At 24.0% G+C, this 12,169-nt stretch overlaps 1 protein-coding gene across 10 annotated transcripts in view; it reads left to right on the forward strand.

Annotated features, from left to right (window-relative positions):
* Glut1 (Glucose transporter 1) overlaps positions 1–12,169 on the forward strand; it is a 50,922-nt gene that overhangs the window by 28,827 nt on the left and 9,926 nt on the right. For 6 of the 10 annotated variants that reach the window (XM_011496432.1, XM_011496430.1, XM_011496423.1 and 3 more), the window contains 6 exons: positions 806–1,165; positions 2,215–2,446; positions 3,262–3,474; positions 6,827–7,051; positions 7,617–7,756; positions 9,746–9,775. In XM_011496432.1, coding sequence (XP_011494734.1) covers positions 806–1,165; positions 2,215–2,446; positions 3,262–3,474; positions 6,827–7,051; positions 7,617–7,756; positions 9,746–9,775 — 1,200 coding nt within the window. Of the gene's footprint in view, positions 1–805; positions 1,166–2,214; positions 2,447–3,261; positions 3,475–6,826; positions 7,052–7,616; positions 7,757–7,919; positions 8,346–9,745; positions 9,776–12,169 lie in introns of those variants that run through there. The other 4 variants (XM_011496433.1, XM_011496425.1, XM_011496429.1 and 1 more) reach the window with 3 other exon arrangements.

A 12,169-nucleotide genomic window follows, 5' to 3' on the forward strand; every position in this document is an offset into this window, starting at 1 on the left:
TATAGGATAATTATAATTTCCTCTATTAAGTATACATACATACATACATATATATATATATATATATATATATACATATAAATTGGTAATATAGCTATAAATTATATCACTTTGATAATAATACAAGACGCTAAAAGAATTAGCATAGAATTTTACTGATCAAAAAAATTATTTTAAAATAACAGTCCATAAAATAAAAGTATATGAACAAGATAAATAGTTAATTTCCACGAAGATATTTAAACTGAGAAGTTTTGCAACAAATTTATTCCATTTGAGAACAAATATTTTATATTATTAAAGTATGTTATATTTTTGATACTTTTAAATAGTAAAAAGATCTTTGATAAAAATACACTTCGATTTATAATTACCACTTTATATTTATCACTTATTATTGGTAGCTAATATCAATAAGTAATATGATACATATATCGATATACGGAATTTTTATAAAAACAATATGAATATTTATAATCAAATATATATATATATATATATATATATATTATATACAAATCGTCGATAATTAATGCAATTATTTTGCTGAAATATATGTATTTAAGTAATTAATGATCGTATAAAGCTAAGTAAATAATATAATTTAAGCAAAATTGATAAGAAATATAAGATATAAAATTTCTATACAAACAAATTGATTAGCGATTTAGCTGTACTGTACATTGAAAATATACAAACAAATGATTAAACTAAAAATAAGACGCATTAATTGAATAGATGATCGATCGATTTAAACTAAAAACAAAAAATCTGATCATTTGAGGATGATAATTATAAATTATAGAAAGGGTGGCTTGCTACTGAATAACGTCGTGGGCATACTCGGTGCCTGTCTGATGGGCTGCACGAAGATTGCCCATTCATACGAGATGTTGTTCGTTGGTCGCTTCGTCATCGGTGTCAATTGCGGCTTGAACACATCTCTCGTACCCATGTACATATCGGAAATAGCACCCCTTAACTTGCGAGGCGGCCTCGGCACAGTTAATCAGCTGGCGGTGACGATCGGCCTGCTCGTCTCGCAGGTTCTTGGGATTGAGCAAATTCTTGGTACCAATGATGGTTGGCCTGTGCTCCTTGGTTTAGCTATTTGTCCTGCAGTGCTGCAGCTACTTCTGTTACCTCTATGTCCGGAGTCACCAAGGTAAAATATTCTTTAATATTTATCTTAAGATATATCGTCTAAAACTCTCTATATCCCGGTATGTTTTCTGCATATATTGTCTGAATGTACAATCAAATGGTTCTAACAAATCAAATATCAAATATACGATAAGCAGATCTTTATAAGACTATTTATATATATATATATATATATATATATATATAAAAATATACTATACAGTGAATTACTCATATTGCAGTTAAAATTTTAGCTCAAGAATATTTAAAGTCTTATTAAATATTATTAAAGTCCATTCATAATTATAGAATATTTCAATAAACCAATTATGAAATACTATTTTATTATTAATATTATTATTAGTATATCACATAACTAGATTAGTTTTATATTAGATTATATTTTCTTAAAATGCTCTTCATAACTTTAATTGTGTAACTTAGCATCCTTATTTTGTCTAGTATTAATTATTTTACAGATTCAAAATATGCTTGAATATTTCGACAAGAATAATACAAGTAATAATGCATATAATTCATATGCAATAAACTAATAAGGACCAATAATAAAGTTATAGAATTTTTTATAAATATTTAGTAAACTATAATTGCACATATATTTATATTAGTGTTTTTAATATGAAAATATGTAAAGCTTAAATATAGTTTAGTTGTGTAAATAACTTTTCACGTACATTTGAAATTTTTAATTTATAAAAATTGGTATTAAATAAATTAATGTTTAAGAATCAATACAATAAAAAATTATGTTTATTAAATTTATTTATTAATTTATTAGATTAAATTTATTGTTTACAATGAATTTTAATGTGAGTTAATGTGATCAGGTATTAAATGTAAAGATATATGAGAGTGTTTAGACTCTATAAATCACGTAATATAACAAGTTTCTGAAATTATAGGCGAAAATAAAACACATCGTTAAAGAGAATTTATTATGAATCAAAAAACAAATAACGCATAATTTGAAATAAAGATATTAAAATTTTATTATTGAAATAATAGTCAGCGGGAGGTTTATTTAATTCTTTTTGCTATTTTTGAGCACAGATATTTACTGATTACGAAACAGTGGGAGGAGGAAGCACGTAAGGCTTTGAGGAAATTAAGAGCAAGTAATCAGGTGGAGGAAGATATTGAAGAGATGATGGCGGAGCAACGAGCTCAACAGACTGAGTCAACGATCTCGATGACGGAATTGATATGCAGTCCGACATTAAGGGCACCTCTTGTTATCGGTGTTGTTATGCAATTATCACAGCAGCTGTCGGGTATCAATGCTGTGAGTTAATTATCCTTATGTTTAAAGCTACTTTTGATTCGAGTTTTATTATGAATTTATTATTATGAAGCATCTAGCCTGCCAATACAATACATACAGCAAATAAGAACTTATTATTTTGCTATTATTTATATGAAACACCCTTATCGCGGATGCAGATTAAAATTTTTGTTACATTGTTTTTCTTAATATTTATTTGTTATGTGAATGTAGATTTTCTTGATTAAAGTTTACAAAAATTTCATCAATATTAACATTTTTATAGTTGAAATATTTTTTATAGTGATAGAAGTAAAAAATAATAAAATATGTTTGTATTAATTTAAGTGAATGCATTTATAACAATGTGAGTATTTATAACTGATAGCACCTATAATCTGCTGAATAATTGTAAGCTAAATATCCTTTGATTTCAATTAATTAGATGTTTTATTGACAATTTAATATAATACAAATATATTAAGAAATGTATATAGATAACAAGAAAGATATATAATTTTAAAATGTTATTACTTTTCGTTTCTGTTGAAAATCTATTTTCTGTCAAATCGTATTTTTATTTAATATTACATAATATCATATTATATTTTCGTTCAACTTCAAGTTCAATATATTATATATTTTAATACATATATATGTATATATATATATATATATATATATATATATATATATATATATATATCATATTAGAATAGAATAAAAAAAGTATAATCGACTCCTTATTTTACTCCCCACATTTTTGTTAAACATTAATTACTCTATTTTCCTTAAGCATATAAAAGCTATATACCACATCTAATTCCATATCTTAGGTCTTCTATTATTCGACGAGCCTCTTCACTACGTCAGGTTTGCCTCCAGAACGTGCAAAATTCGCAACAATTGGCATTGGTGTAATCATGGTGGGCATGACACTTGTCTCAATTCCTTTAATGGACCGCACCGGTAGACGAACCTTACATCTTTACGGACTCGGTGGCATGTTCATCTTTTCTATATTCATCACTATTTCGTTCCTCATAAAGGTGAGTACATACCATTTGAAATTTATATTTTCCTTATTAAGAAAGCTTTATACACAAATATATATCCACTATATGTTTATTATATCAGATTATTAAAGTTTATATTGTAAGTTCAAACAGATGAACAATTTTATTTCGTATATTAATAATATTATATGTATGTTTTTAAACAATACTATTTTTAACATAGACAAAATTGTTTTGTGTACATATTTACAATACAATAATACATAAATGCAATAATTCATTATAGAAAATATAGTATATCAAGTGTTAAATATTGACATTAATTAAAATTTAAATTTTAATAAAATTTATTAATCTTTTTTTATCCAAATTTGTCTTAATTTTGCGAGTATATTAAAGCTATACATTGAATTCTTTTTCGTAAGCTTAAAATCTTACTAAGAAATTTCATTAGAAAATTTATTACTTTAAAACTAAATTATTATATTAATTGCCAATTATTTAATATTATTAAACACTATTAACAATATTATTTAACAATATTATTAAATTCTTATAAAGAAAAGTAGTTTATTTATTCAAGTTATTTGGAAGAGTTCAGATACATATACAATAAAATATTTTCGATATGTAATAAGAATATCAAATGTAAAATTATGAATTTTGTTGAAATTATTATACTTTCTAGAATAATTGAAATAATAATGATTTGTTTTCAAATTTTATAAATTATATAAAGCTCAAAATAGTATATAATTAAATATTAAAATAATAACTCCAATACTAAAACATGAAAATTAATGTATTGAATAAGATGATTATTTGTAAATAAATGACAATTTATAATATACAAATGAAGTAATTGAACATTAAAATAATATTATTTGCATATGTAAATAAAATGTAATGGTTCTGCAACTATTAGCCACGAGACATAAAAAGTAAGCTATGCTTTGCTATTGTAGGTGTACATTGAATATAATTATATATTCACGTTATATCATATGCATCTTGATGTGGGATACATTTTAACACTTTGTTCACAGCTGGAGTACGGCATATTATAACATTTTGCACCAACAGTGTGAGAATATTATAACACTGCTCAATTATTAATATTTACGCATTTATATTTTCATTATCATATACGATTTCTATGTCATTCCTATCATTCATTTAGTACGTAAGAATTCCTAATTTACCTGCATGTATATAATGGCTTTAAACCAACTATTAATAATTATTATAATTTTTTTATTCATTTCCATTTATTTAAATGTATTTGCAATAGATATCTGCAGAAATGTTAACGTAATTATTATAATATTGACATTTAAATTTATATTTAAAATTGCTGTGACAACTTTAGTTATATAGAATTTATAAATATAATATATGCTATTACAAATATCAGAATAATGCTACTTCATAATATAAATATTATTTAACTTACAACACAAACAGATGATTTTTATTATTTTATTAGGGAATTATTAAAATTTATAGAATGTATATACTACTATTATTTATTAATTTTATTATTAGAATAAAATCGAATACTTAATAAATGGGAATTTTAAATTAAAGATATTTTTATATAAAAGAAAATTCATTCTACCGATATCTAAATAAGTACAATAATTTTTTATTTAATCTTCTTCCAAATGCATTAAATTTCCCATTTCTTAATCCTTTCTTTGTCCCTCCTCCTATCATCAGCTACTTTCGTGAACTGTCTGGAGGAGATTTAAATCTACCGTCCGTTATGTATATTATCAGCTTATGTTTTAGCTCGCTCAAACCTGTTAGTTTATTGTTTATTTATCACGTGCATTTCCACAATTTTCTATATTGTATACACGATCGAAATGATTCCGAGACTTTTAATATTTAAATAATTAAAGCAGCTAAACATTGTAATTTACTCACCATTATTTTATTGGTTTCTTTTCTCTCATAATTCTCAAGAAGTATTATATAGTTTGTAGATTTTAATATTAATATACAAGCAATGTTCATTAATTGTGGAACTTCCTATTACATTATTTTATTATTTAAAAGTAAACTAAATTTACCATATGTCAGATAATATGGGGTAATTATTTATTATAAAACGAATTTTTTGTGCATCAATTTTGATTATAAGGGAGATTAGTTAAATTACATTATAATATACATAATAATGTAATTAAAAAATTTGTTTAAATTAAAACTATTGAAAATCAAAATAATTGAATATATTTTATCAAATTGTCTTAGAGCCTAATTTTCATAAATATCCATATTAATAAATACCAAAAAATTAATATTAAATTCAATAATTATGTAATTACATTTTTACATAAAATGAGTTAAAGGCATAAATATTGAATGAATATTAGAAAATTTTACTAAGCTTAATATTAGTAAATCATTTAATGTGAAAAAAATTCTATTTATCCTTTCAACATTATGATATAAAATAATTTTGATATGAATTTAAAAAATATTTGAAAGTAAAATCTTCATTAAATAATGATTAATACAATACTCTAATAATTTAATAATTATAAGATGAATTAACGCATGATAGAAAAATATTAATCATAAAATAATGATATTTATAATATGATTCATGTAATTATGAAGATATGTACATAACTATTATCTACAAATTGTAACATAATTGTTTTCTACAAATTTCACAATGAAAAAGCAATACTATGTAAATATTCGTGAAAATGCCATAATCTTACGATCACTAATTATGGATTAAATTAAGAAAAGAAAAACATTAAATCTATAAGAATTTTCATTATATTCTTAATATTAAATATTACAAAACGTTTTTGTGTTATCGAAATAAATTAATTTTGGTTGTTTGATCTTTATTTAGAAATTTTTTTTTGTAATTTATAAACAGCGTAAGTTTTAATGGTGATAATTGCAAATATTAAAAACTAGGCAGTTATTAAGTTCTTTCGTATATTATTCAATTGAAAATAAAATTATTGTATGTAAATTCAAAATTAATAATGAAAGAACAAATATAATACGAAAAAACTTTTATTTTTAATAGATTCCATTACACTTTATAATTAAATAATGTTATGCTTTTGAATATAAAATAATTTATTTAGGAAAAAATTAAATAAGATTATATTAGTCGCTTATTTATGTTACAATATTTTACACAACTGCAAATATTGTAAATACCTTTAAAAGAATTTTCGTCCACACAGGATTGAGCTGCATGTAGCATGTCACTTTTTTACGTTTATAATTTTTAATTTAATTTTCTTTTATAATTTATTTGAGTTCTAAGATTTTTCGTTGAATTAAACGAATATCCTGAGGCTCCTCCAGCTGATCAGGAAAGGAGAACTAGATTTTACTGCTCTGATAGGAGTTTTTTGGCTACGTGCAGGAAATGATAGACTGGATGTCATACTTGTCAGTGGTTTCGATCCTGAGTTTCGTCGTGTTCTTCGCCGTTGGTCCAGGTTCTATACCTTGGATGATAACAGCGGAACTTTTCTCCCAAGGTCCGAGGCCAGCTGCTATGTCTATTGCAGTTCTCGTAAATTGGATGGCTAATTTCCTTGTTGGAATTTGCTTTCCAAGCATGAAGGTGAGATTTATTATTTAATGTTATTGCAGATAAAAACTTTAAAGTAATCACATTATACGGTGCTTGTTCGCGTTATTCGGTGTTGATAAGAAAATTCTTATAAACTACATAATTGAGTTTTATGATTTATAATGACTTCTTTTTTTAAATTCGGTAAATTAATTTTAAACTGACTAGTTTTATCTACAAATTGCTTAAATTTTACAAAGTTTAATACTGTCAAAAACAATGTAATAAAAGGTCAATATCGTGCATGTTTGTAATTTACTTTTGCGTACAATTTGGATTCATTGTAAATTTAATATTATGAACCCATTATTTAAGAATAAAAGAATTTTTAAACTTTATGAAAATTATGAATTATTTATACACTATATAATATATAAGTTGTATGTTTTTTATAAACATGTCTATAATAATTATATTTTATGATGAGCATTGTTATATTTGAATAAATTTTATATTCTCTATCATGCAGAGTATTAAAAGTTTAAACATATCATAGTATGGTTTCATTTATCATTTTCATATATTACAGTAACTTTTTTTTTCTTATTTTCCATAGAATCATCTTGACAACTACACGTTCCTACCGTTTAGTGCTTTTCTAGCAATATTCTGGATCTTCACATACAAAAAGGTTCCTGAAACCAAGAATAAAACTTTTGAAGAGATTTTAGCATTGTTTAGACACGGCAATGGCAGGTACGAGTCAATAATTGACAGCTTTTGAAAACAATTGTTAAATATTTTGTATTCAGCACAATCATTTTCAGCTATATATTTATCGATTTGATTATTTATTTACTATAATTATTATCTTACTTTACCTAATCTTATTTTATTATTTATTTTGTTTCTATTCTAGATTTGATCAATGAATTTGCGTTATTTTACTTTGGCTGTTTGCACAAATTCTTCTTGTGATTATATTACATCTATTTTCATTTATTTCGTTACGTATTTGTTTGTATTATGTAAAAACTATTGATGTTGTAATATTTTAAAGCGACAATGTGAGTTTTTCTTACTTTTATAATGCAGAAAATGGAGAGGCTGCGTCCATGACACCGTCTTATCGTATGGCTCGTGTTTCGTTGAAAGAAGAGCATATTTATAACTGCGTTACTACAAAAGCGAACAAAATTAATAACAATCGTAATAAATAATTTGTTAATATTGACTCTCCTGATGTTAAAATATCAGAAAAAGCTAAAACAGTTGATTCCAAATGTTTTAATTTGAAAGCAATACAATAATATTTCGGATGTGCTTATAATCTATAATACTTTATCGAAGTACGAATAGATTCTTATATCTTAGAATTTTAAAATGACATGTACAATTTGTTAGGTAGTACTATAGATCAAAATACTTTGATAAAATAAACTTTGTTCAAAAACATAAAAATTTAATTCTAATTCTCCACATCAATAAGCCTTAATCTAATTAATAGAAAAATTTTTAATAATTAAAATTGCAAAAAAATAAATAAATAAAATAAAGAAAATTGATAAAGATTCGTTTGTATTATTTTCTGATTTTTACTGCATACTTGTATTATGTTTTAATTAATGTAAAATATTTTGCAAATTCTTGTAAATATTTCGCTTATAATTTTTCTTTTTTTTTATATAAAAGTTATAATCGATATGTATTTTGCTATTTCAAAAATATTTTTACATTTGAAAAAAAATTTAAGAAACTATCTATTGCTATAAGAAATTTATTATCGAAGAATAATTAATTATGTAATTTATAATTCAGTTCTTAAACATGGTATTTAATTTTTCAAAGAATGAGTTTTATTATTTTAAATATTTTTATTAAAAAGTTAATGAAAAAAATTGTTCTTTTGTGTGATTATAATTACAATATATATGCGAAATTGTAAATATCAATTCCATTTATAAGAATTTATCTTAAACTATTGTGATAATTCTAAATCATATTGGTATTATAATTGATATATTTGTAATAATAAAAAATTGCCTAATTTTTAGACACATATAACATATAATTTTAAAAGTATATCAAATATTAGTATAAAATCTAGGTACTTTGAATAGTAAGTTAAACGCTTATGAACATATGAAACGCTATAAATAATTCATATAATTTAATAGTTACTTTTCCATTTTATTTTATTAGTTAATTAAATCATGAATATTTCGTTATGATGTATGCCGCGGGAATAATTTAAGAATAAATTGGAATTTATAAAGCTTTTTAGATTATTCTTATTAATAAATCAATTAGTTTAGAGTTTCATGCAACAGAAACTTGTCTTTATTCAATATTTTGTTCAATATATTATTTAGAATATATTAAACCAAACTTAATCTAACTTTTCTGACATAGTTGATAAATATAGATGATATTTGTTATTTGATGATTTGTTATAGATGATATTTATTAACGAAAAATATTAAATTTTATCTTTGTTAATTATAGATAATCATAGTAGTTAAAGATATCAAATAAATGATTTTTTAAATATTTAACCCGTTATTTCTATTGTTATTTTCATATTCTTTATTATTGTTCAACGTTATTTTTAATGTTTCAATTACGATTAATGTTTTAATTATAAGAATACTTTACAGTGGCTTTAATATACCATAATATCATGCATATGTCATTTTCTATCCATAATCATTATTTAATTAAATTTCTGTGTTGTTTTGGATGCAGGAGCAGTTTGCGGAATAGCAGACTTTACGGGTGAGTCATCGCAACTTTTATGTGCTGTTTTTCTTTATTCTAGTTATATTCAGAAACGTTGTAATATTTTAATTTAAACATATATATTAACGTTATTTTTGTTCTATTTATACAGTGATGCATGTTTCAACATTTGTTGCTACATAGATTGTCTCAAAAAACTATGTTACAGGGATTATTTTTTAAGTTACTCTTACAAATATTATTTAAATTTACATCATTGGTCTGATACATTTTTAAAACCTGTTTTATAAACAAGTTTTTCATAAACCAATCGAGGGAAAATCTGGGAAACAGTTTTTCTACATTGCCCAAGCTTTTTTTTTTGATAATTAGATAAAGAACGATTTACTTTTACGTATTAATATTTAAATAAAAAAAAATCTGATAAAGGTTGAAGGTATAATAATAATTGAACATATTTTATTATAATTTAAAAATTATAAGTTACTGTAAACTAATTTCATAAATATTTCGTAATAATATAAATCAAATTTTCTAGCGAGTTTCAATATTAATAAAGTATTTATTTTTAAATTCATAAAATTTTATCTTTATTTGTGATGATAAATGCATTCCATTAAAATTAATTTTCTATTGACCAATATAGAAGTGAAATTTAAAAGCAATATTATTAAAATATCCACGTATTGAGAACGAAGGTGGAGAAAAATAGGTATAATGTAATGAAAAATGTGGATAAGCTTAGAGACATAATTTGAATTTTTTGTAAAAATTCACTTAGGAAATAATCCTGCATATTCAAAGATCTTTTGTTCTACCAGGCTAATAATTAAAATGACTGGCATGTTATGTTACTTAGTTCATATCTTATGCGAGTCTGCATATTCATTAACCATAAGTCATTAAATCGTTTAAATATCATTAAATGTGGAAAACATTCTTCATAATCATATTAAATATAAGCATGGATCATCCATCGCATTATACGAGAGATTACACTCATCATATCATATTTTTCTGTCGAAATACATTTCACAGTTTCTCTATTTTACAGTGAATCAGGACTGTTGTGTATAAAAAGATGAATTTTCATACTTACAAACTAAATAAAAATGAATAAGAGACTTGGTAATTTTCTCTAAAATTATAATAAATAACTTAATTTTATTTATTATACAAAAAAATGTTTAATTACACCACTTATACTTCCGTGTCTGTATTATAAGGGTCAATTTAAAAAATTTTGATAAACTTATTATTCTATATATATATAGCCTTTATTAATATGAGAATTTAAAAAATATCTAATCAGTCTTAATACGGATAATAAAATATTCAAAGTAAGTATCTATAAAATATTTTTTTATACATTTCATATACAATAAATTCTTATGAACATATTATACGCGAGCAATTTTGGATTCGATGAAATGAACATAAACACAATGTCTTATTTGATTGCAGTGAGTATATCAATTATATCTATATTATATATGTTTTATTTGCGATTAAAATTATATACTTGTATTAATAAAAATATTAATATAAGATATATAAAATCATTTAATAGAGTTTCATACAATGATATATAATTATCTACTTTACGTTGTTAATCTAATGCAGACAATCTTTTTCACTTTAATCTTATATTTTCATGAAAGGTCTGATGTTCAATTTTAAAGGTTTTTGTTTATGGCTCGAACTACCAATTCAATAGTTCAGTGGATTAGTTTCTCGGCAGGATAACATCAAAGGGAATAATAATTGACAAGGCTGAAAAATATCATGTATTTAGTAAAAACAAGGTTTATTATTTGTAAATGATTATAATAATATTGCACTGTTGTATAGAGAGAGAGAGAGAGAGAGATAATTCTATTGAAGTAATGAGGGTGGGTTCTTGTATTCTTGATTATTGTAGCTTCCATGGATATGACTGAGTATCTTGAAGTTGAGGTAATGCTGATGTTGTAATAATCAGCAGGTGTAGTCCGTGAATCATGCTCATGAGGTAGCATGAGAAGATGGCGTTTCAATCAAGTACGCTTGATGTATGAAAAACTATACTTGATATAGTGTAAGATGTTTAATGGAATAGATTAAGTAATCAATTGTGTCTTTAATTATTTATGGGAACAGTAAAAGAATCTAGTCACAGGTAAGAGTGATTAATGTTAAGATTTCTAACTCGTGAAGGATTTAATAATCTGTCTTTATATAGTCTATTAGTCGATCTGTGTTGTCCTTCTTTGACAATGTGTGTGAATCACAGTGACTCTTGCGTCAGCTGTTGATGGCCTGTACGATGTCGAAGTGTTAGTTCGTGAGAGCGTGTGTCCTATTTCTGCCAGAGATCCTGAATGGTTCCGAAGTGTTCTTCGGAAGAGTGTACGTTTGTCCTCTCTCTGGTGTGCCCTATCTCTGCTAGCG

This window comes from Ceratosolen solmsi, unplaced genomic scaffold (assembly GCF_000503995.2).
Source record: "Ceratosolen solmsi marchali unplaced genomic scaffold, CerSol_1.0 scaffold29, whole genome shotgun sequence".
In the NCBI taxonomy this organism is placed as follows: domain Eukaryota; kingdom Metazoa; phylum Arthropoda; class Insecta; order Hymenoptera; family Agaonidae; genus Ceratosolen; species Ceratosolen solmsi.